This window comes from Cornus florida, unplaced genomic scaffold (assembly GCF_030987335.1).
Source record: "Cornus florida cultivar Cherokee Brave unplaced genomic scaffold, ASM3098733v1 CherokeeBrave_3.0.0_Hap2_Chr11, whole genome shotgun sequence".
Taxonomy (NCBI): domain Eukaryota; kingdom Viridiplantae; phylum Streptophyta; class Magnoliopsida; order Cornales; family Cornaceae; genus Cornus; species Cornus florida.
In genome coordinates this window covers 28432259-28458704 of record NW_026775581.1, presented here as the reverse complement: position 1 = coordinate 28458704, position 26446 = coordinate 28432259, and the positions used below count along the sequence as shown (strand labels likewise).

The window sequence follows — 26446 nt, the reverse complement described above, 5'->3', positions numbered from 1 at the left end:
CTAGGGCCTACATCCACAGCAAAAAGAGCACAAAGGGCTACATCACTTTTATTATACTCTCTCAATTTATACACAATACAATGGTGGAGGCTCCTTTATATAGGAGAAGAAATTATGAGAATGAAAAGAATTAAAAAATAGGAAACAAGGAGGATTTTTCTCCGTTGATTCCTCTAGTAACACAAAATCTTCAATAATAAGAAACAACATCAATTACTGAAAGATTTTCCTCCACTGATTCCACCATTAAATCTCCAATACTCCCCCTCAAGTTGGAGCATGAATGCCCAACTTGCCATTGAGATGACGAGCAACAACAAGTGTGAATGATGAAGAGAGAAGAGATAAGACAAAGAACAATGCTACCGAACACACCGATAGCCTAAACAAGTCAACAAAAAACTGTCGGAGACACGGCAAAGGAGAGGACAATGCTACCGAACACACTGACAGCCCAAACAAGTTGATAAAAATTGCCGAAGACACGGTAAAGACGAAAAACAATGCTATTGAACACACCGACAGCCCAAATAAGTTAATAAAAACTGTCGGAGACAAGGCAAAGGCAAAGAACATTACTGCTGAACAAACCGGCAGTCCAAATAAGTACAAATAGCACTGAAAAACCTTTAGCAACATTTCAGAAGCTAAGGGAATAACCCAAAATAGGGGTCCGAACCTAGGAAAAGAAATTAGGCTCTAATACCATGTTGTAAAGCATAAAACGGAAGAGAAGAGATAAATAGAACAAGTAGAACACACAAATATTATATGGTTCAGCCACTAGGGCCTACATCTACGGCATAAAAAGCCCAAAGGGCTACATCACTTTTATAATACTCTCTCAATTTATACACAATACAATGGTTGAGGCTCCTTTATATAGGAGAAGAAATTATAAGAATGAAAAGAATTAGAAAATAGGAAACAAGGAGGATTTTTCTCCACTGAGTAACACCAAATCTTCAATAATAGGAAACTGTTCGCATATTTGATATCCACGATTTATGAAATGACTTACCATATTAGCAGAGATTTGATTATGCTATAGAATATGCCATAGAATATGCTTTAGAATATGTTGTGATTTGATTTAGTTTCCTTTCTTGTAATATGAGCATGTGCTCTTTTTATCTATAAATACTAAAGCTGTGAATGAGTGATTCATCTCATTCAAGCCTTTACACAATTCTCTCTTTTTTCTTCTTTTTATATTTCTACTTGGTATCAGAGCCAACACCTTTCCACAACTTTCAGCAGCCTTGTTACTTGTACGACAATCACCTTAGGTTGTTTGAGACATCATTTGACATTGTCAACACATGTTTTTCTGTGTTGCTGTTTAGTGATCGAAAACAGGTATTTTTAAGTTTTACAATTTCTTTTTTACTCTTCTAGGGTTGGGTAAATTGAGATAGTTGGTCTCAACACCTAGAAGGGCTTGGGTAAAAAAAAAAAATTAGTATACAAAGAGTTTTTGAATATTAAGAAGGAGGTTGTCTGGCTATATGTAAGTGAGCAATCCTCCTTAAAAAAAGTATGTATTTGGATTTTCGGGAATGGTCTGAGGAGACATTGTTATTGTTTATGGTCTGAGGAGACCCTTTGATTTATTAACATAATTTGTGGTGTTTTTGGAATTTTTTATTGTCATGTGACAGATTATGGCAGATTTAGGGTCTTCCACTGTTAATTCTCTTGGCTCAAGTTCTGTGGGTGGTGGTGCCATTTTTCCCAACTCATCAGAAAATCCAAGACTTCAAATCACCACAGTGAAGTTGGATGGTTCCAACTATTTAATTTTAGCACAGTCTGCCAAGATGTTCATTGGTGGCAAAGGCAATATTGGTTATATTACTGGTTTTGAGAAAGAGCCAGCTGAGTCAGAGATGGCATATCCACAGTGGTTTATAGATAACGCTATGGATATGACTTAGTTAGTCAATTCGATGCAACCAAACATAGATGTTGGCTATGTGTTTACGAAGATTGCTGAGCAGATTTGGGATTCAGTTCAACGCACTTATTCACAGAGGCAGAATAAAGGACGGATTTTCCAGCTGGGGCGAGATATCACCAGGATTTCTTAAGATGACTTGACAGTTTCAGGTTACATCGCCAAGCTTCGTGCTATTTGGGAGGAGATGTCATATTACGATTCCTTCCACTCTTGGAAGGATATGCAGTTTTATATGCAAGGATTTTGGAGAAGAATCAAGTGTTTCAGTTTCTTGCCGGGTTAAATGACGAGTTTGAGTATGCTCGTGTTCATTTATTGGGCTTATCATCATTCCCTACTCTTGAGGATGCATACTCTTATGTGTTGTCAGATGAGAGCCGTCGGACTCATCCATTAGGTGTTGCTTATGTTGATCGTTCTACTATGGCAGTTCGGTTTCCAAACCTTTCAGGAACTGCACCATCCCATTCAGTTCAGGGCTCTACCACCGGTCCTCCTTTGGGATGACAATGCGGACAGTGTGACCATTGCTGAAAAATTGGCCATATTAAATCTCGTTGTTATGCTCTACATGGACGCCCACCGTAACAAAAAGAACAGCCTCGATCCTCTGCACATTTTGTCACACAACCAGTCTCATTGGCAGTGTGAGCTTTATCCTGCTAGTAGTAATAAACCTGCTTTAACACCTTTTGATCTTGTTCATTCAGATGTGTAAGGTCCTTGCCCAATTACTTCTAGTCTTGGATTTCGATATTTCGTGTTGTTCATTGACGATCATAGTAGTGTTACATGGGTTTATCTTATGAAAACAAAAATGAGGTATACACCATTTTTAAAAATTTTATAGCAATGGTTCAGACTCAATATGGTCGTACCATTAAAAAATTCAGAGCTGACCGGGGTACAGAGTACACTTATGGGGAGGTACATCGGTTATGTACAGAATTTTAGATTGAGCATCAGATGGCTAACGTTAAAACTCCTCAACAGAATAGCCGTTTTGAGAGAAAGAATCACCAAATCCTTGACTTTGCCAGAGTAATCTGCATTCGCATGAATGTTCTCCAATCATTTTTGGGAGATGCAGTTCTTACAGCTGTTTACATCATTAATAGAACTCCTTCTAGGGTTCTTAACGTTGCAGCCTCACTCTCAATTTTACATCCCAATTCATCTCTTTTTTTTATTCCTCCGCGAGTTTTCGGATGTGTGTGCTTTGTTCAGCAGTTGGGGCAGACTCATACAAACCTTGACCCCAAGGCTTTGAAGTGTGTGTTTTTGGGCTATTATCACTCTCAAAAAGGTTATAGGTTTTACCATCCTCCCAGTCGTCGGAGGTTTATATCCATGGATGTTTCTTTCTTTGAGTATACACCATACTATAGTGGTTCAGTTGGTTCTCAAAATGAATGGTTCCCATTGAATATAATGGATGATCACCTTCTTTCGTCTTCAATTCCTCTACCGTTACCTATTTCGTCTTCCATGATTCCTCCTCGTGATACCCCTCCAGCAAGGGGAATTGTTCCTTTTTGACAGGTTTATAGTCGGAGAGACAACAGGTATAAGCTTCTACTCCCACGATCGACTGCCCTGTTCCTTCAACACCAGCTCCGCCTTCTCAAGCTATTGTTTCGGTTGATGATCGCCCCATTGCTCTTCAAAAGGGTAAACGTTCTTGTACATACCTAATTTCTAATTTTGTTTCTAATTATGCTCTCTCACCCTCCTATCGGAGTTTTCTTGTTTCTGCTATCTTGGTTCCTCTTCCTTGTAATGTTACAGATGCACTAGCAAAACCTCAATGGCGTGATGCTATGACAGAAGAACGACAAGCACTTGAGAAAAATCAGACTTTGGGACATGGTTCCGCTTCCTATTGGACAAAAGGCTGTGGGTTGTCGTTGAGTGCTTACAGTTAAGCCAGAAGGGTCAACTTGTTACAAGGCCCGGTTGGTTGCCAAGGGTTATGCTTAGACCTATGGCACATATTATCAGGAGACTTTTGCCCCATGTTGCCAGGATGAATACCATTCGTGTATTATTTTCCGTTGCTGTGATTCGATCTTGGCCTCTATTTCAGTTAGATGTCAAGAATGCCTTTCTCAATGGTGATTTGCAGGAGGTGTACATGGTTCCTCCTCCGGCCTTTCGTTCTCCTGCTCATTCTAGTATGGTATGTCATCTTCGTTGTTCTCAGTATAGCCTCAAGTAGTCTCCTCGAGCTTGGTCCGATTGCTTTGGCATTGCCATGCTCAAGTTTGGTTTCCATTAAAGTGCAGTTGATCATACCTTGTTTTTACGTCATTCAGGCGATAAAACAGTTGCTCTCATTGTGTATGTCGATGTTATTGTTCTTACCGGCAATGATACTACCGGAATTGTTGAGGTTAAGAGCTATCTTGGCTGTCAGTTTGAGATTAGGGATCTTGGTTCCCTACGGTACTTCTTGGGCATTGAGGTGGCTCGCTCCAAGGCTGGCATTTTCATCTCTCAATGCAAGTATGTTCTTGATTTGCTTTCTGCTTCCGGTTAGCTTGGCGCTCATCCTGCTGATACTTCGATTGAGCAGAATCATCGATTAGCTGATTGTGAGGGGGAGTTATTGTCAGATGTTGGTCAGTATCAACGGCTTGTGGGGAAGCTTATCTAGTTATCCATGACTCGGCCTGACATTACTTATGCCGTGAGTGTCGTGAGCCAATTCATACACTCTCCTCATACCCCTCACGTTAATGTAGCTATTCGGATCCTTCGCTACTTAAAAAGGTGTCCGAACCGTGGTATTTTGTTTGCCAATCATGGTCACTTACGTGTTGAGGCTTGGACAAATGCTGATTCTGCAAGATCAATTTCAGATAGGAGATCAACTTCGAGTTATTGTACCACTATTGGTGGTAACTTGGTTACTTGGCGCAGTAAGAAGCAGGATGTTGTCTCTCAATCTAGTGCAGAGGCAGAGTATAGGGCTACGGCTCTGGGGGTATGTGAGTTGCTATGGATGAAAACTAATGATGATAGGTGAATACTCCAAGAGAAAGAGAAGAAGAAATTCTCTTATTGCATATTTAAAAATTGTACAGAAACAATACATAAATAGGAAAATTTGGAGGCTACAGACCAGCTACTCAATTTCCTAAATTGATGGAATAAAACAAGCAACAAATAAGTAGGAATTAAACTAAGAAAGTCAACACACAAAGAATCAAATCAACATTAAATATGAAAAAAATCAGCTAGCATTTACACCCTAAGATTAGGGTGCTAGCTATTCATGGATAAATCCATGTCTCCACTAAGTATTGAGAAAAAAGAAAGAATTCTCAACAATCCCCCTCAAGCTGGAGTATAGATGTCGATCATGCCCAGCTTGGCTCCTAATTTTTCGAAATTCAATCTCGGTAGGCCCTTTGTCAAGATATCAGCAGTTTGGCTACTTGTAGGAACAAATGTCATACAGATTGTTCCTTCTTCAATTTTCTCTTTGATAAAATGACGATCTACTTCCACATGCTTTGTTCGATCGTGATGAACAGGGTTATGAGCTATACTGATCGCAGCCTTATTATCACTGTACAGCTTCATAGGTAGATTTGCTTCAATTTTTAATTCTTGTAATAATAACTTTAACCACAATAATTCACAAATACCCTGAGCCATAGCTCTAAATTCAGCCTCTGCACTGCTTCTAGCAACAACTGCTTGCTTTTTACTTCGCCAAGTTACTAGGTTTCCCCAAACAAACGTACAGTAACCAGTATTGGACCTTCTATCTGTAATTGAACTTGCCCAATCAGCATCTGTGTATGGCTCAATTTTCTTCTCTTCATGTTTTCCAAAAAACAGGCCTTTACTAGGAGTTCTTTTGAGGTACTTGAGGATTCTGTACACGGCTTTTAAGTGATCCTTTCCAGGAGAATGCATGAATTGACTGACTGCACTAATTGCGAAGGCTATGTCTGGACGTGTGTGAGACAAATAGATCAGCTTTCCAATCAATCGCTGATACATGCCTTTATCCACAGGAGTTCCACCTTCTGTCAGTCCTAGCTTTTGATTAGGATCCATCGGAGTGTCAACAGGTTTACAGCCAAGCATACCTGTCTCCTTTACTAAATCCAGAGTGTATTTTCGCTGAGAGACTGAGATTCCTTTACTGGTTCTTGCAACTTCCATGCCCAAAAAATATTTTAAGAAACCAAGATCTTTAATCTCGAATTCACTAGCCAGAGTCTTCTTCAATAGTTCCATTTCTTCAAGATCATTACCTGTGAGGATTATATCATCAACATAAACAATTAATATTGTGACTTTCCCTTCACGAGATTGTTTATAGAATAAAGTATGATCTGCTTGAGTTTGACTGTATCCATGGCTGCGAATTGCTTTAGTGAATTTTTCAAACCAAGCACGTGGTGACTGTTTCAACCCATAAAGGGATTTCCTCAGTCTGCATACTTTCCCAGATTCGCTCCTGTTTTCAAATCCTGGTGGTCTGTCCATGTATACGTCCTCGTCAAGATCTCCATTAAGAAAGGCATTCTTCACATCTAGTTGTTGTAAAGGCCAATCCAAATTTGCTGCGAAAGATAAAAGGACTCGGATGGTGTTCAGTTTTGCCACCGGTACAAAAGTCTCCTAGTAGTCCACTCCATATGTCTGAGTAAATCCCTTCGCTACAAGTCTAGCTTTATATCTCTCAATAGAGCCATCAGATTTGTACTTCACAGTGAAGACCCATTTACATCCCACTGTTTTCTTTCCTGTAGGCAAGTTTACCAATTCCTACGTGCCATTTTTTTCAAGAGCCCTCATTTTTTCTTTAACAGCTTCTCTCCACTCTGGAATAGATAGAGCCTCCTATATAGAATTTGGAATTTCGACACTGGAAAGATTAGTGGTAAAAGCTCTATAGGATGGTGATAATTTTTTATACGAAACAAATCTAGAGATAGGACGAAGGGTGCATGATCGAATTCCTTTTCTAAGGGCAATTGGCAAATCTAGATCAAATTCATTATTAAGCATAGAAGTAGACTCGAAGGGGAGATTACCTGAATCAGAATTTTGAGTCACTGTCTGAGGTTCGGATTCTTGGCGATGCTGAGGTGGTGGTTGCTCTATTACTTGTTGATTATTTCGTCGAGTGTAAACCAGTAGCTCTTGTTCATTCGGCTGCTGAAGTTCTCCCCCTATCTAAGAATTTTCACATGTTAATGGCATAGTAGGATTAGGAGGAGAACGCGGAGGTTGATCTGGTTGAGATGGGGTTGAGTTAGGTATAGAAATATCCCAAAACTGATCTTCCGAAATATGTTGCTCCCTCTGAAGATCAGTTTTTGAAAAAAATGACTGGTTCTCAAAAAAGGTGACATCCATGGAGGTGAGAAATTTCCTTTTTTCTGGAGAATAACATCTGTACCCCTTTTGAGTAGGAGAGTATCCTACAAACATACATTTTATGGCTCTTGGATCAAGCTTGCCACGGTTATGGCTATGTATATGGACGAAAGCAGTGCAACCAAACACTTTGAGAGGTAATTTGCTAATGAAACGTATATGAGGATAGGCTTCAATCAAGGAGTTGAGGGGAGTTTGATAATTTAGGACTCTAGTGGGCATACGGTTTATGAGATAAGAGGCAGTGAGAATTGCTTCTCCCCAAAAAGTTTTTTTCATATTTGAGGTGAACATGATAGACCGAGCCACTTCCAGGAGATGGCGGTTTTTTCTTTCAGAGAGGCCATTTTGTTGGGGGGTATCCACACATGAGCTTTGATGAATAATGCCATGTTTGTTAAGAAACTCACTGAGAACAGAGTTAAAATATTCACGACCATTATCAGTTCTTAATATTTGAATTTTTGTTTGAAACTGATTTTGGATCATGGAGTGAAATTCTTTGAAAATACGTGCAGTTTCAGATTTTTCTTTTAAGAGAGAGACCCAACAAATTCTGGTGTGATCATCAATGAAGGTTACAAACCATTTTTTACTAGTAAAAGTTGTTACTTTAGAAGGCCCCCAAATATCACTATGAATGATGGAAAAAGGTTTTGATGATTTATACGGTTGAGATGGAAAAAAAGTACGATGATGTTTAGCAAGTTGACATATTTCACATTGAAATAAGGCTGGATTTTTATTCTTGAATAATGAAGGAAATAGGTTTTTTAAATAGGAAAAACTAGGGTGGCCAAGTCTACGATGCCACAATATTATTTCTTTTTCTCCAGATAAAGAAAGAACTTCACTCTCACAGCTTGTTTTTTGAGCTTGTCCACTCACGACTATGTCCTCATCAAAGTAATAGAGCCCTTCACATTCCCAAGCACTGCCAATCGTCCTCCCCGAAGACAGTTCCTGAAATTCACACAAGGAATTAGAGAATTTAGCAATACAGTCTAGATCCTTAGTCAGTTTGCTAATAGACAAAAGATTACATGAAAGATTAGGAACATGAAGAACAGATTTGAGGGTTAGACTCTTTGAAATTGGAATTGAGCCTTTTCCTGCAACGGAAGATAATGAACCATCCTGAATCAATGATCCAGGGTTCCTTTTTGTTGACACTTAAAGCAATTTTAAAACTACCTTTTTGGGCTAAGAAAGACGAAGGATTGCTGGAATTTGTGCTAAACTGGTTAAGGAGTTTGATCAGCTGCTCCATTTGGTCCTTGTTGAGAGATAAGGCACCGGAGCTATGGCTCCATGTATTTTCCAGCATGTTTCTCGGGTATGACCTGATTTGCGGCAATGGTCACACCATGGTCTGCCTTTCCGAGGATGATTGTCATAGTTTGAGGGACTGGAGTTTTGGGTAACCAAGGCTGATCCTTCTGTTGAAGCAGGTTGATTTTGGCTACCCATCATCACCTTTTTTCTGCTTTCCTCACGTTGAACTTCTGAGAATACTTCACGGATGCTTGGTCGAGGTTTAATACCGAGGACTCTTCCCCTTCATCAAGGTCTTTATTAAGACCCAACAGAAACTTATAGATTCGTTCTTTCTCGACAATCTTTCTATATTTTTCTGCATCTCCGGGAGTATCCCATACAGAGGTCTCGAACATATCTAGTTGCTGCCAATGACGAGTGAGTATATTGAAATATTCGGTAACAGACATCTCACCTTGTCGTAGATCATGAAGGATACCCTTAATTTCAATCAGTTCTGATGTATTTTCATTATCAGAATAAGTCTCTCTTGCTGCATCCCACATCTCCTTTGCTGTTGCATAGAACATGAAGTTTTCTCCCACCTCTGTAGTCATGGAATTAACCAACCATGACATAACCATCATGTTCTCAGCTTTCCAAGTTTTGAATTTTAGATCTTCTTTCGCTGGAGCAGTAATCGCTCCGGTGAGATAGTCGTCCTTTCCTTTGCCACAAACGTACATCATGACGGATTGAGACCATTGTGGGAAATTGTTTCCGTTCAGTTTGTGCCCAGTAATTGGTAAGACTGAGCCTTCGGATCCTCCGACATGGCTGAGGATGTTTTTTTCTTGAGTAGATGTCATATCAAAGCAAGAGCTTTATTTCTGCTCTGATACCATAATGATGATAGGTGAATACTCCGAGAGAAAGAGAGGAAGAAATTCTCTTATTGCATATTTAGAAATTGTACAGAAACAATACATAAATAGGAAAATTTGGAGGCTACAGACCAGCTACTCAATTTCCTAAATTGATGGAATAAAACAAGCAACAAATAAATAGGAATTAAACTAGGCTAGTCGACACACAAAGAATCAAATCAACATTAAATATGAAAAACAATCAGCTAGCATTTACACCCTAAGATTAGGGTGCCAGCTATTCATGGATAAATCCATGTCTCCACTACGTATTGAGAAAAAAGAAAGAATTCTCAACAAAAACCTTAATGACAAACTTGTGCCTTCTAGTGTCGCTTCCATTCTCACTCTACTGCGACAACAAGTCTGCCATTAGCATAGCAGCAAATCCCGTTCAACATGACAGGACTAAGCATATAGAGGTGGACCGTCACTTCATTCGAGAGAAGATTATCTCTGGTCAAATTTGCACTCCATTTTTCACAAGCTCTCAGCAGCTTGCAAACATTCTTACAAAGGGCGTCAGCAAGATTGTGTTTGAGAATGCATTGTCCAAGTTGGGCGTTTCAGATATCCAGGCACTAACTTGAGGGGGAGTGTTAGCATATATGATATCCACGATTTATGGAATAACTTACCATATTAACAAAGATTTGATTATGCTATAGAATATGCCATAGAATATGCTTTAGAATATGTTGTGGTTTAATTTAGATTTGATTTAGCTTCCTTTCTTGTAATATGAGCATGTGCTCTTTTTATCTATAAATACTAGAGATGTGAATGAGTGATTCATCTCATTCAAGTCTTTACATAATTTTCTTCTTTTTATATTTCTACTGAAACAACATCAGAAATATTTTCCTCCACTAATTCCTCCATTAAATCTTCAATAAACCCTAAAGCATCATCTTCTACATAAGACTCTCTATATATATAGATATATACACTCTAGTCTCACTTACATTCTCTCTCTAAGAGTCCCACAAGTCTAGGCTTAGAGATCTCAAAAATGGGTCATAGAAGTGATATCTTTGGACATTGAAGGTTGGCGGAGCAAGGAAGAAGAAGGTGGTGTAAGGAAGAGGAGATCTGGCAAGGAAGGCTTGGAGATCCTACGATTTGCAAGTGGGTTTGAAGATTGGAAGAAGGGACTGGACATAATCCCTTGAGGTATTGGTCTCTACATCCTTTGTATGTCGCTCTACATATCATTCATACTAATTTTATAAAATGGTTATAGTCTCTACACATCTCAAGTCTTACATGCTTCCCAAGAAATTTTGGAAACCCATTCCTACAAAAACAACTCTAAAATAAAAACCTAATTAGACTAAGAATTTGAGAAACATGTTGCAATGGCAATTAAATACGATACTGGTGATAATTCTAGTTGTGATTTTGATAAAGAAATTGCTTTACTTGCTAGGAAGTTTAAAAGGTTTCTGAAAAATAAATACAGCAAGAAAGGTAAATCTACAAAGAAATTTGAACCTAGGAAGGACAAAAGTAAAAGAAATTGATAAGAATTAGTGTGCTGGAATGTGGCTAAAGAGGTCACTTTCTAGGAGACTGTCATAAGAAACCTAGAGAAGATTTAAAAGATGAAAAGAAGAAGAAAGCTAAAGCTAGGGCAATGAAAACAACACTTTTTGACGTCTTCACAATAGTTAAGATGGTTTCATAACATAAGAGTGTTTAACGTAAATAATTTTTTTTTCAGGTATTAATGTAACAAAGATAATATAAAAAGTGATTTTTAAGTACAATAATATCATAAAATGAACTGTTGGATATGTTTGTTAGGTGCGTAACAACCAGGCATTGATTTGGACAAATATACCGTATCTATGTCTCAGTAGTCATATGTCTAGCATGGATATTTCAAGCATTTTTTAAGAGTCTATGTAACGTAGGAGTGGATATGGAGAAAGCATATGGCTTTAATTATCTTTGTCAAGTTGAAAAAATCCCAGTTATAAGCAGTTAAGACTAGATAGTAAAATTTCAGTGAGTAAAGGAATAATACACTAAAAACAATCGGGAGAAAAGGAATGAATGAGAGAGAGAAAGGATAATGGTGATACCTTCTTAGTTCTTCTGGCAAGCGCCGATGGCTCATCCACTGCTCAACATCACGGCGCCTTAGTGACCGTTCCAACCTTCTGAAAGAGTAATAATTGATCAGAATTTTAATTTCCTTATGCTTTTCCCTAATTCAAACCACCTTAACCATTGGAAAGACAAGCTGTAGGCAAGGTAATAAAAAATCTGGATTTATTTATTACAGACATAATTTATTCACTACAACAAAGCCATAAAATTCACAAGGGTTCTTGTCTTACAGACAATCATGGAGATATTATGCTTGTCAGATATGGTAGGCTTCACTATCAAGTTGCAATATGCAGTCGCTTATAGTTAAATAACATGGATTTTGTAGAAGGGCGGTTGGAGATTAAATATGAATTCCTTACTAAAAGATGACCATGCTGGGAAAACTTAAAGGAATGCTAGCTTTAATACCAAGGAAAAGAAAGATCTTGAAATTGGTTGGGATATTTTTATAAACAAAAGAGGAAAAAGTTATAAACAGCAAGTGGGAAAAACATAATATAGATTATATTGCTTATTTCTTTTCATTTGGCCATGGCTTTCCATGAAACTTGAAATCTGTTGTTTTGGTATTACCTACCATCTTTTTTAAAGTTTTGTGCATTAATATTAGTAACTGAATGGAACCTATCACTTCCATTTGCAATATAGGGTTTTTCTGCCCTGACTACTCATTTTTCCCGCAAACTTCTTCTATTCATTGGTCAATTTGGTTTACATACTTAATGCACAGTTTCTGCAAATACCTTTTCTCCAATAAAATTTAGCTTGAATTCCTTGTATGTCATTTACTACCCTCAAATTGTTAGATGAGCCAAAGTACTTGTTAGCAGAGATGTGGTAGCCACAAATTATGGAATAACTTACCATATTAGCAGAGATTTGATAGCCACAAATCATGGAGTTTAACTTTATTTACACATTTGTCTAGCCATAGAATATGCTGTGATTTGATTTAATTTCCTTTCTTGTAATATGAGCATGTGCTCTTTTTATCTATAAATACTAGAGTTGTGAATGAGTGATTTAATCTAATTCAAACATTTTACATATTTCTCTTCTCTTTCTTCTATATTGTATTTCTTCTTGATATCAGAGCCAGGGTGGTCGACTGCAATGAAGGCATTGCAAGTTCGGCATCACCCATTCGATAATGGTCTAAGGAGAGGTGTCGAGTAAGCAAGGCGGTCCAACCTCAATGAGAACATTGCGAGTTCGGGACCACCCATTCGGAAATGGTCTAAGGGGACATGGTTGCTTTTTTTTTCTTTTTCTATAGTCTGAGGAAACATTTTTTATTCTTCCATCTACATTGTTTAATATATGTATGAAGGGGAATGGTTTCAGGAGACATTGTTGATTCTTCTATCTACAAAATTTAAAAAATGTGTATGAAGGAAAATGGTCTGAGGAGACATTGTTGGTTGTTTACGGTCTAAGGAGACATGGTTGGTTGTTTATGGTCTGAGGAAACATTTTTTATTTTGCACTTCTCATCTTGTAGAAATTCTTACAAAGGGCATCAGCAAGATTATGTTTTGAGGATGCATTGTCCAAGTTGGGTGTCTCAGATATCCACACACCAACTTGAAGAGGAGTGTTAGTAGAGATGTGGTAGCCACAAATTATGGAATATCTTTCCATATTAGCAGAGATTTGATAGCCACAAATCATAGAGTTTGACTTTATTTACGCATATGTCTAGCCATAGAATATGATGTGATTTGATTTAATTTTTTTTCCTGTAATATGAACATGTGCTCCTTTTATCTATAAATACTAGAGTTGTGAATGAGTGATTTAATCTCATTCAAACCTTTTACATATTTCTCTTCTCTTTCTTCTATATTGTATTTCTTCTATAGTACTGGTAAATTGTAATATAACTTAAACTGGTGATATAGTTGGCTATATCTCTTCTCAGATCTAGCCCCAAGTCTTAAACCAAATCACATGTCAATACCTTATTCCAACTAGCTGGGGATGGCAAATGTAGCCTCAATTTATTCTAAAGCCTTACCCTCAATTTTGATCATGTCTCTCTTACTACATAGTGCAATTGTTGTTCTTCATTGCATATAGCCGAACTATCTCAAGCGACATTCTCTAGTTTTATCTTCACTGGATGCTACTTTAACAATGTTATGAATGCATGCACTACTCATTTTATGCTTTCCTTTTTTACCAATCATCAATCTTGTTGTAAATAATAAGTGATAAGTGAAGAGAGAAATGGAACAGGAAGAACACACAGCTATTACGTGGTTCAGCCACTAAAGCCTACATTCACAGCACGAAGAGCCCGCAGGACTACATATCTTTCATTATAATCTCTGTTTTCATACACAACACAATGGTGGAGGCTCCTTTATATAGGAGAAGAAATGACGAGGATAGGAAAAGATAGAAGATAGGAAACAATGAGGATTTTTCTCTACTGATTTGTTAAAATATATAAATATTTCTATATAATTGTGGAGCAAAATCCTCCACCAATCATGGTGATCCGGTCAATTTCCTTCCAATTATAAATATTTCTATATAACGGTGGAGCAAAATCCTCCACCAATCATACTGCCTCCTTTGACTATTGTACACCTTCCATATATTCTTATATTTACTATGCCTATATATAGGCTCCTTGTAATCAAGGAATATATAGATCTAAATAATAAAAATGTAGCCCTTAGTGGCTCTTTGTCCATAGCTGTAGGCCTTAGTGCCGAACCATGTATATGCCTGTGTTTTCTCTCTTCCTTTTTCCTACTTGCATTTCTTATTTCCGCATCTAATTTTAACATGGTATCAGAGTCTAGATGTTCTTGTAATCTCATCTAAAATTTGAGGGGGAGTATTGGTATTATTATCATAAAAGCATATTCTGCATGTCTTCACATTCCTTTCCCTTCCGGTCCGTTTTTTGGATGGTTCAGCACCTCGGCATTCCCCGATGTTGTTCCAGCCCATTTCTCGGCGTTGTTCCGGCCATTTCCCAGCTTAGTTCTGGTCTTTTCCCGGCATTGTTCCGGTCTTTTCCCGGCAATGTTCCAGTCTTTTCCCGGCTTAGTTCCGGCCATTTTCCCCGGCGAGTTCCAGTTTGTTCCGGACACCTTTTCATCATCTTTCAAGGCGTTTCTTTAGCAAGTTGGGCATTCATGATATTCATGCTCCAACTTGAGGGGGAGTGTTGAAATATATAAATATTTCTATATAATTGTGGAGCAAAATCCTCCACCAATCATAGTGTCCAGTCAATTTCCTTCCAATTATAAATATTTCTATATAACGGTAGAGCAAAATCCTCCACCAATCATGCTGCCTCCTTTGACTATTGTACACCTTTAATATATTCTTATCTTTACTATGCCTATATATAGGCTCCTTGTAATCAAGCAATATATAGATCTGAATAATAAAAATGTAGCCTTTAGTCGCTCTTCTCCATAGGCCTTAGTGCTGAACCATGTATATGCCTGTGTTTTCTCTCTTCCCTTTTCCTATTTGCATTTCTTATTTCCGTATCTAATTTTAACATGATTCCTCCAGTAACAATAAATCTTCAACAATTATAGGAAACAACATCAATTACCAAAAAAATTTCCTCAACTGATTCCTCCATAAAATCTTCAATACTCCCCCTCAAGTTGGAGAAAGAATGCCCAACTTGCCATTAAGATGACGACTAGTAGTAAGCGTGAATGATGAAGCGAGAAGAGAGAAGGCAAAGAATATTGCTACCAAACACATCGGCAGCCAAAACAAGTAAAAAAAAAACAGTCGAAGACACGGAAAAGGCGAAGAACAATGCTATTGAACACATCGGCAGCCCAAACAAGTCAATAAAAACTGTCGGAGACACGACAAAGGCGAAGACAATACTATTGAACACACCGGCAGCCCAAACAAGTCAATAAAAACTGCTGGAGACACGACAAAGGCGAAGACAATGCTACCGAATACATTGGCAGCCCAAACAAGTCAATAAACTTTCGAAGACACAGCGGAGGGGAAGAACAATGCTATTGAACATACCAGCACCCCAAACAAATCATAAATAACATCGAGAAACCCTTACCAACATTTCAGATGCTAAGAGAATACCCCAAAAAGGGGTCCTTAGAACCTAGGAAGAGAAATTAGGCTCTGATACCATGTTGTAAATAATAAAAGATAAGTGAAGAGAGAAATGAAACAGGAAGAACACACAGCTATTACGTGGTTCAGCCACTGGGGCCTACATCCACGTCACAAAGAGCCCAAAAGACTACATATTTTTCATTATAATCTCTCTTTTCATACACAATACAATGGTAGAGGCTCCTTTATAAGGAGAAGAAATTATGAGAACGGAAAAAGATAGAAAATAGGAAACAAGGAGGATTTTTCTCCACTGATTCCTATAGTAACAGTAAATCTTAAATAATAGGAAACATTAATTACTAGAGGATTTTCATCCACTCATTCCTCCATTATATCTTCAATGAAACTCAACATCTGCATTTCGGCCATGCTTATTTTATTATCTTAGTCATAAATAATGCAAATTATAACAATTTATTTTGAAAAAATTATCTTTCTAATTTAGATGTATTCAAGAAGCACTTTTCTAATAACTCCTCCTTTAATTCTATGAGTAACGTCATCTCGCAACATCATCTCGCACATCTCCCTCTCTGTGAATAGTTTATCCTTTGTACAAAAATTATTCACTTTGCTGGATCTTTAGATTCCCAATCTTCACCGTATCCTAACTTACTTGATAAAGTTATATATCGCATATTCAATTTTGGACCTTCTCAATTCTAGAGATTCTCTAAACCCCAAATCTGGCAATTATCCGTCCTTTACATAATCAATCAAAATAATGTCATTGGCAAATAGCATAATATATAAAAACTCGGTATCATAAATGGGTTTGTTAGGTCATCCATAATAATCACATACATCTAGCACCAAGTATTGCCACTATTATAGTCAACCAGTTCTACACTTGGTATTCTTTCTCTTTCCAAAATTATCCCATCACAGATTTACATTTTATGACATATGTACATTTGAACAAAATAAGTATGGCCTCGGACAGCATGGGATGGTTGATTAGGTTATATGTGGTGAATCCCATATTCTTTGGCCAAATTCTCTTGTGAATTGAGTTGACTTTAATATTATATTATTATTAAGCCTTTTTAAGACAAATATGGTCATTATAAAATTGTAAGTAAATGTGTTTAGAGAGTTAGGGCCTTAATTTACTAAGGGAATTAATGGCATTTTTGTAATCTTGCTTATATATATATATATATATGAGTGGTGATGTAGAAACTGGTTACCTCAGTTTTCTATTTCCACGTTTACATTTTCTTTTTCTGGTTCATCTTCTTCTCAACTCCCAAACCCTAAAACTCAATCTCACCATCTCTAACTAAATGAATACAAATAGAGGTACATTTTGTGGACAAAAGTAGATCCATATGTACATATATTCAGATATATATTTGTGCTTGGTTGAACTTCATAACACAAATTCACCTCCCTAGCTTGTCATATGCAACTAATTATACAACAACAACAACAACCAAGCCTTTTCCCAATTATTTGTGGTCGGCAACATGAATTCCATATTTCCATTCCGCTCTAGTTAAGGCCATAGCCTCAATCAATCAACATGTTATCATATCTTTCTTTTACTAACTCTAGCTATGCGAACTTTGGTCTTCCTCGTCCCTAGTATTACCCTCAAGGTGGACTATGCCACTTTTCCTAACTAGCACACATAAAGGTCTTCTTTGCAAATATCTAAACCATCTTAAACTATTTTCTCTCATTTTATCTCTAGTTGGTGCTACTCCAACCATCTCTCGAATGTGATCATTCCAAATTCTATCCTTTCGAGTCTAACCGCACATCCATCTCAACATGCGCATTTCTGCCACACTCACTTTATGCAAATGTTGTTTCCTAGCTACCCAACATTAGGTATTGTTGTACAATATTGTATGGGCTATCACAAGTGTATAATTAGATTACATTGTATACTAGGGTTTTCTGTACTCTGTAGCCGCCTTCACCTACCCCTCATTACCATATATACGGTTTACCACTCACTTACACCTGTAGCTTCTCTTACATAAACACCAATGTATTATTATATTACTCACTCAATAATATATACATTTTCATATATTCTTGCTCTCTCTCTCTCTCTTTCAACAATCAGAGCGGAAATCGATCCCTCTTTAAATTTTTTTTTAGACTCCGATCTTGATTCCATCACAGCTTTCTCTGTAATGTTTCTGAATTTTGCCATTTTCCATTTTCTGGAAATTTCTTTTTTAAGGATATTTTAGTCTTTTCTCGTTTTGCGTGCCGTGTGGGTCCCGTTGTTATTTCCCATTACCATGCATTTATCTATTTGTGAGTTGATGTATTAATTATGTATGTGTATATAGATATATGTGTCGTGGGTGGAGATGGATATTATGTGGCATAGTGTAGTTTTAGTGAGTTTTGAAGGTCATTTATGGTATTTGAGTTTGGGTGGACTTTTGACCCATTTTAGGCCATTCATTTTGAGAAGAAATTGGCTAAGCTTAGACCACATTTTCATTTCCTTTCCCTCTCTTTCAGCCACACTCTCTCCCCCATCCATTTCACTTTTTGTCTATAAAATCTCAAGCTTCTCTCTAAGATTTAAGCTAGCTAAAGGAAGATCTAGGTGGGGAGCAAGGAAGAAAGGTTGTTCTACTCTTCAAGATCTACATTTCTCTACCGGTCTTGCATGTATTTAGGGATTTTCGTGCTTGGGAGCTAGGGGCTTTGGGTTGTATCTTTGAGGTAGGGATGTTGAAAGTACCATGCTTTATCTCTTGTTTTTCTTTTCTTTTCTTGATTCCATGTTTTACTTGCTCTAAATGTTAAATTTTAAGTTGAAATGGTGTTGTATGTTAAATAGAAAAAGCATGTCTAAATGTGATGTTGATTATATGTGTAATTTGGTTGCTATGACCGTAAAAGCATGAAAATATTGATCTCTATAATGCATGACTTCATTCAAGGCATGAGCATGGTTGGGGAATTGTGGTTGAAATGTTTTTAAAAAGAAAGTGATTTGGGAATGGTTGGGAAAGTGATTTTATGAAATGAACCGGGTTTCGCGAGCTCGGCGCTAATTCGACCAAGAGGGAACACGTGCCGGATTTGGACGTGTAACGTTGATTGCTAGGCCCCAAATAGTTGCCGGATTTGGACTAGGGATGGCTAATCAATATCGCCCGAGTTGCCTCGGTAAAGTCGGTTAGCGGTTTTCGGTGTGCATTGAGTTGGGCGGGGAATGGTGGTCGGGAAAGCATGACATTTCATAGCATCATTGTGTGTTTGTGTTGATTATGGCTTATTGATATTCCTGCGCACGACCCCGATTTCTTTTAACTATTCTTTGTATGTTGACTCAAGGGAGCCCAAAGCTAATGCTTTAGGCATCCCCTACTGAGCCGTCGTGCTCACCCCATATTTATCATTTTTAGGACATGGCAAGGATATTGGAGACGACGCACCCTCACAAGTTTAGAAGTGTAGAATGAACTTTTGATGTTTTGTAATAGACTAGTATGGACAATGATTTTGTAATGTAATTATATTCTTTTTTGAGCTTCAAGCGAAGCCCTTGTAATTATGGCCATGGAGGCCTCATCATCTTGTAATCACATTCTTTTGCACTTGTATAAATGTTTCGAAGATGTATGAATGATGATATTTGTAGATTTTATGAAATGTTTAATGGTTGATGATGTTCATAGAACTTTAATTTTCATGTTTAGGTGTTTAGGAATAGCATTTGATTGGGTTTGGGAAGCAGGAATTTCGTTAGATTCATCTGTGGGCATTATCTAATCGGTTAGATAGTAACACCTAACCGGTTAGATGAATGGGCAGTGTGTTGGTTTGATGGGTTTTCCCTATCTAACTGGTTAGAAGGGTTTTCTAAACCGGTTAGATAGGAATTTGGGTGTTCTACTACCCGGGTAGGAGATTCCTTGTACTAAGTTAGATATATAGGGTAGAGAAGGGGTTGGATAATTTTCATTATCTAACCGGTTAGATAGAGTTTCCTAATTGGTTAGACATGATTTTTTTTACGATTTTTCCACTGGCCATTCATGTAACCGGTTAAAAGAAATCTCCTAACCGGTTAGATGTGATCTGAAAACTTGTAAGCCTACTGGACCATTCATCTACCCAGTTAGGAGAAATCTTCTAACCGGTCAGATAAACTATCATATTCACAAGGACTTCATATTTCAATATCCAATGACCCCTAGACCCAAACCAAAGTGCAGAATGACCCTAGAAAATGATAGAATTACCCCTGAAGGGTATGAATGTTGTATTTTGACCAGAAAATAACTATTTTGCCCCCAAGGACTTTTATATCACCATTTGAATACGGTAAAATTCTATTTTACCCTTTTGGGTTTAATATTATTATTTGACCATGCAAAAAGACCATTATACCCCTATGAACTCTAGGACCATTAGAAGGATGTGGTATGACTACATCCAAACCTCATTTAATTCATGGAATGACTAGTAAATTACGGTTTTGCCCTTAGTGGACCTTAAATCATTAAATTAATAAGGAATGACCATGGTATCCCTGTGTCACCTCGGGTCTGGGTAGGGACCCGGTTAGCGATCCAGACCCCCGGGTTTAGGTCGTTACAGATTTGGTATCAGAGCAATGATTCAAAAACCATTAGGACGACGGGTAGAGGCCTACATAGGGTTGCATGGGAAGTCATTTGCATAGTTTATGTGATTATTTGTTAAAGTGTTTTGCTATGTGAAAAAGCATGCTTAACTGTCTACTTGCTTATGTGCTTACGTGTTTATATGCTTATGTTGATGTACATGTTGCATAGTCTTGCATGCTAAGTGTTAGTATAGTAGCATTTTGAGTTGAGTCGTTCACGGTTGGGCCTTAGCTTCATTGTTGTTGAACCGTTTTCTCATTTTATAGCACGATGCCACCACGAAAGGAACCAAGGGGAGTTGGCCCTAGGCCGGCAAGAGGGGATGTTGGTGAGAGTTCTAGCTCCAATCCCGCGGAGCTGGTTGGAGAGGATACACTTCTTAGGGTCTTGATTTCCCCTAGAGGTGTCTCCACACAAAGGGACAATGTTGAAGCACCTGTTGAAGTGGGTAAAGGCTCAGCTGAACTGGCACTGAACCGTTTGCTATAGAGTGCCTTGAGGGCTACAATTGCAACTCTTCTGCAACCGGTACCACAACCGGTGGTTCAGGTAGAGGAGACACCAACACAGAAGCGTCTCAAGTTTATTACAGGGTTTTCTAAGTTGATGCCAGTGATGTTTGAGGGTGGTGCAGATCCAGTGGCAGTGGACGACTACATGGATCAGGTAGAAACCCACTTGACTTCTATGGATGTGACGGATGATCACTTGACAATTATCTTGGCCACTTACAAGTTTTCCAAGGATGCTAAGCTTTGGTGGAAGTCAGTCTCTAATCAGCATAGGTTGAAGAGATGAGTTGGAACATGTTCAAGGAGCTGTTCTACGAGAAATATTTTCCGGTTACTAAGAGATAGGAGCTAAGGGAACAGTTTAATGGCCTCATCCAAGGCAATATGTCAGTGACGGACGGAGTATGAGAACAAGTTTACCTCTCTTTCTCACTTTGCCCCAGAGATAGTGAAAAGTGAGGTTAACAAGACAAAGAAGTTTGTTTCCGGTCTTCATTGCCAAATGAGGCCGTTAATAATGGCACAGTATTTCAAGGTTTATTCGGAGGCAGTGGAAAGGGCATTGATGTTAGAAGCGGAAGGGAAGGATAAAAATGCAGGAAGAGAACAGTGGAAGGAAAAGAGAAATGCAGGATCATCTTCAGAGGGGCCGTCTTGGAAGAAAAATAAGGGTGGTCGATCTCAGTCTCAGGGATAGCAATCTGCACGATCCGCTTCTACTACCCCTATACTAGCAGGGTCTGCTAGGAGTGGTGTCGTCTGTTATCGCTGCTATCAGCCAGGTTACTACAAGGCATCGGTTAATACTGGAGCTTGTTTTGGTTGTGGCCAGCAAGGCTATAGGGTGAAGGACAATCTGAATCGAGGAGCAGGCACAGATAGTGGCAGAGGGTCACAGCAAAGGCCGTCACAGTCGACTCCAGCTCAATTAGGTTTTAGACCACCTCCACCACCACAACCTGCCATGTCTTCACAGGATTCACAGCCAACTAGGAGGGATACTCCTACTATGTCAGTGCAGCAATCAGGTGTCCAGGTTGGCAGCTCACAGGCACAGGCACCGCAGGGATGTGTCTTTGCACTGGCACAGGCTGATGCATCTTCTGGTCCATCAGTTTTCCGAGGTATCTTCCCAGTGTTTGGTTCTTGGGCTCGTGTTCTGTTTGACTCTAGTGCATCTCATTCCTTCATCTCATCATCATTCGCATTTGCATCGGGGTTAGAGGTTAGTTGCATGGATTAGGCGTTATGTTTTGATACGCCAGTTGGGGTTTCAGTGTCTTTGAGCAGAGTTGTGAGAGATTGTTCCATTGTGATAGCTGGACAGACTTTTGTGTTTGACCTAATCCTCCTTGAGATGACTAACTTTGGTGTCATTCTCGGGATGGATTGGTTAGCTTCATTTCATGCTACGATCGATTGTTTCAGAGGCAGAGTCACAGTTTGCACTCCCGAGGGAGATTGTTTCTTTTTCATGGGAGATCGAAGTGATTCCCATTGTCCATCGTTTTACGGCGTTCATGGACGAGGTCGTGGTGACTACTTCTTGGCTAGTCTTTTAGCCGAAGAAGATGATGTTGTGGAAGAGGTTTATCCGGCAGTTGTTCGTGACTTCTTAGATGTTTTTTCGGAAGACTTGACAGAGTTGCCTCCACATCGAGAAGTGGAGTTTGCTATTGATTTGATGCCCGGTACCACGCCGATTTCTATGACACCGTATCGTATGGCACCTATTGAATTGGAAGAACTGAAGAAACAACTTGATGATTTGAGGATGAAAGGTCTCATCCAACTAAGTGTGTCACCGTGGGGCACACCGATCTTGTTTGCTAAGAAGAAAGATGGTTCTTTGAGGTTGTCCATTGATTACCGGAAGTTGAATCATGCCACAATCAAGAACAAGTATCATTTGCTAAGGATAGATGATTTGTTTGACCAGTTGAAGGGAGCATGTTGTTTCTCGAAGATTGACTTAAGGTCAGGCTACTATCAGTTGCGGGTTAGGGATGAGGATATCCCAAAGACGGCGTTCCGTACTCGGTATAGACATTATGAGTTCCTTGTTATGCCCTTTGGCTTGACTAATGCGCCAGCGGCATTCATGGACCTAATGAATCGCGTCTTTCACGATTACTTGGACCAGTTTGTGGTAGTTTTCGTGGATGACATTCTTCTGTATTCACGGACTCGAGAGGAGCACGAGACCCATTTGAGTATTGTATTGCAGATTCTACGGGAGCACCGTTTGTATGCCAAATATGATAAGTGTGAATTTTGGCTACAAGAGGTGAAATTTTTAGGGCATGTTGTTTCGGAAGGTGGGCTTTCAGTTGATCCTTCAAAGATAGAGGCAGTTTTGAATTGGGAGCATCCCAAGAATGTTTTTGAGATCCGCAGTTTCTTTAGCCTAGCGGGTTATTATCATCGATTTGTAAAGGATTTTTCCCATTTGGGAATTAAATTTGCATGGAACGAAGCCTGTGAGTTATCCTTTCAGGATTTGAAGACAAGATTGACTACACCTCCAGTGTTGGTGATACCTGAGCATGGCTTAGGTTACGTGATTTATTGTGACGCTTCACGTGATGGTTTGGGTTGTGTACTGATGCAGGGTGGTAGAGTATTGGCTTATGGATCTCGACAGTTGAAGACTCATGAATACAACTACCCTACTCATGATCTGGAATTAGCAGCAGTTGGAGACACTATTTGTATGGTGAGAGATTCGAGGTGTTCTCGAATCGCAAGAGTCTCAAGTACCTTTTCTCCCAAAAGGACTAAACTAACAGACAGAGGCGATGGGTTGAATTTTTAAAAGATTATAACTTTGACTTGCAGTATCATTCGGGCAAGGCAAATGTGGTAGCTGATGCCATAAGCTGAAAATCTCATGGACTTTGGCCGGGTTGGCCATTCGGAAGTGGAAGATGCTTGAGGATCTGGCAGAGATGGGACTACAATGTTTCAATGATGACTATGGTAGTGAATCAGCATTCTTGTTCAGTCTTGTGGCTCAGCCTACTCTTGTCGGACGAGTGATTGAGTCACAGAGACAGGATTCGGATTTGGATGCCATTCATGCTTTGATCTCCGGTGAAAGATTGGACCTTGCATGCAGATGGGGGTCTACAGTTCAAGGGTTTATTGGTTGTTTCCACAGGTTGTCGTGAGGACGTCTTACGAGAGTTTCACACTTCCCGCTTTGCAGTTCATCCAGGTGGTACCAAGATGTATTACAATTTGAGACGTCAGTATTGGTGGAATGGAATGAAAAAGGATGTTGCACAGTTTGTGGCTAGATGTCTCATTTGTCAATAGGTGAAGGCCGAGCATCAGAGTCCAGCAGGTTTGTTTCAGCCATTGCCGGTAGTGCAATGGAAATGGGAGCAGATTGCTATGGATTTTGTGGCAGGTCTTCCAAGGTCACGAAGAGGAAATGAAGCCATTTGGGTCATTATTGATAGATTGAACCAAGACGGCTCACTTTTTGCCTATTAAGGCAACAGATGACGCAAAAGCACTTAGCGCTTTATATGTGAAAGAGATTGTAAGGTTACACGGAATTCCAGTGGCTATTGTTTCAGATAGGGATGCCAAGTTCACTTCGAAGTTCTAGGAAGGACTTCAAGCAGCGTTTGGTTCATCGTTGCACCTTAGTACGGCATTTCATCCACAGACGGACAGCCAGTCGGAGCGTACCATCCAGATCTTGGAGGATATGCTTCGAGCCTGTGTACTTGATTTGGGAGGTAGTTGGGAGGATCACCTTCCACTTATTGAGTTTGCCTACAACAACAGCTATCAAGCGAGCATTGAGATGGCTCCATTTGAAGCGTTGTATGGCAGACCACCTCAGTCAGTTTGTTGGACTGAGGTGGGCAAGACAGCCGCCTTAGGACTCGACATTGTACTCGAGACTACTGAGAAGATTAAGCTGATCAGATAGAGATTACTTACAGCTCAGAGCCGACAGAAGAGTTATGCGGATAAGCGGAGACGACCGCTATCTTTTGAGGTGGGAGACCACGTTTTTCTACGGGTTTTTCCACGGAAAGGGTTGATGAGATTCGGGAAGAGTGGCAAGTTGTTGCCACGATTCATTGGGCCGTTTAAGATCTTGGACCGCGTAGGAGAGATTGCCTACAGTTTTGCATTGCCACCACAAATGGACAGAGTTCATAATGTTTTCCATATGTCGATGCTACGAAAGTATGAGCCAGATCCGTCTCACATTTTGAGTTGGGTTGATGTGGATATTGATGAGGATGGTTCTTATGAGGAGGGACCCGTTCAGATCCATGACACACGGCAGAAGATGTTAAGGGACAAGACGATACCATTGGTGAAAGTTCTTTGGAGACATCACGGAGTTGAAGAGGCTACTTGGAAGCTCGAACAAGAAGTTCACTCCAAGTATCCAGCAAAGTTTTCATCCCCAGGTATGGCTTGATTTCGGGGACGAAATCCTTTTAAGTTGGGAAAAATGTAATGTTTCTGAATTTTGCCATTTTCCATTTTCTGGAAATTTCTTTTTTAAGGGTATTTTAGTCTTTTCTCATTTTGTGTGCTGTGTGGGTCCCGGTGTTATTTCCCATTACCATGCATTTATCAATTTGTGAGTCAATGTATTAATTATGTATGTGTATATAGATATATGTGTCATGTGGGTGGAGATGGATATTATGTGGCATGGTGTAGTTTTAGTAAGTTTTGAAGGGCATTTATGGTATTTGAGTTTGGGTGGACTTTTGACCCCTTTTAGGCCATTCATTTTGAGAAGAAATTGGCTAAGCTTAGACCACATTTTCATTTCCTCTCCCTCACTTTCGGCCACACTCTCTCCCTCATCCATTTCACCTTTTCTCTCTAAAATCTCAAGCTTCTCTCTAAGATTTGAGCTAGCTAAAGGAAGATCTAGGTGGGGAGCAAGGAAGAAAGGTTGTTGTACTCTTCAAGATCTACATTCTCTACCGATCTTGCATGTATTTAGGGATTTTTTAGCTTGGAAGCTAGGGGCCTTGGGTTGTATCTTTGAGGTACGGATGTTTAAAGTACCATGCTTTATCTCTTGTTTGAGTTTCTTTTCTTGATTCCACGTTTTACTTGCTCTAAATGTTAAATTTTAAGTTGAAATGGTGTTGTATGTTAAATAGAAAAAGCATGTCTAAATGTAATGTTGATTATATGTGTAATTCGGTTGCTATGACCTTAAAAGCATGAAAATATTGATCTCTATAATCCATGACTTCATTCATGGCATGAGCATGGTTGGGGAATTGTGGTTGAAATGTTTTTAAAAAGAAAGTGATTTTATGAAAGGGACCGGGTTTCGCAAGCCCGGCGCTAATTCGACCTAGAGGGAGCGCGTGCCGGATTTGGACGTGTAACGTTGATTGCTAGGCCCCAAATAGTGGTTTAGGAAACCAAGGCGTGACAAATAGTTGCCGGATTTGGAACTAGGGATGGCTAATCAATCTCGCCTCGGTAAAGTCAGTTAGCGGTTTTCAGTGTGCGTTGAATTGG

The 26446-nt window shown here is 39.1% G+C and overlaps 1 protein-coding gene across 4 annotated transcripts in view; it reads right to left on the bottom strand.

Moving 5' to 3' along the window:
• Nucleotides 1–26446, bottom strand: part of LOC132287084 (probable cyclic nucleotide-gated ion channel 20, chloroplastic) — a 148288-nt gene that overhangs the window by 50979 nt on the left and 70863 nt on the right. For 3 of the 4 annotated variants that reach the window (XM_059789579.1, XM_059789577.1, XM_059789580.1), the window contains one exon: nucleotides 11634–11711. The exons of the other annotated variant lie outside the window; for it this stretch is intronic. In XM_059789579.1, the coding sequence (XP_059645562.1) occupies nucleotides 11634–11711 (78 nt within the window). The remainder of the gene's footprint in view (nucleotides 1–11633; nucleotides 11712–26446) is intronic. 4 annotated transcript variants of the gene reach the window in all.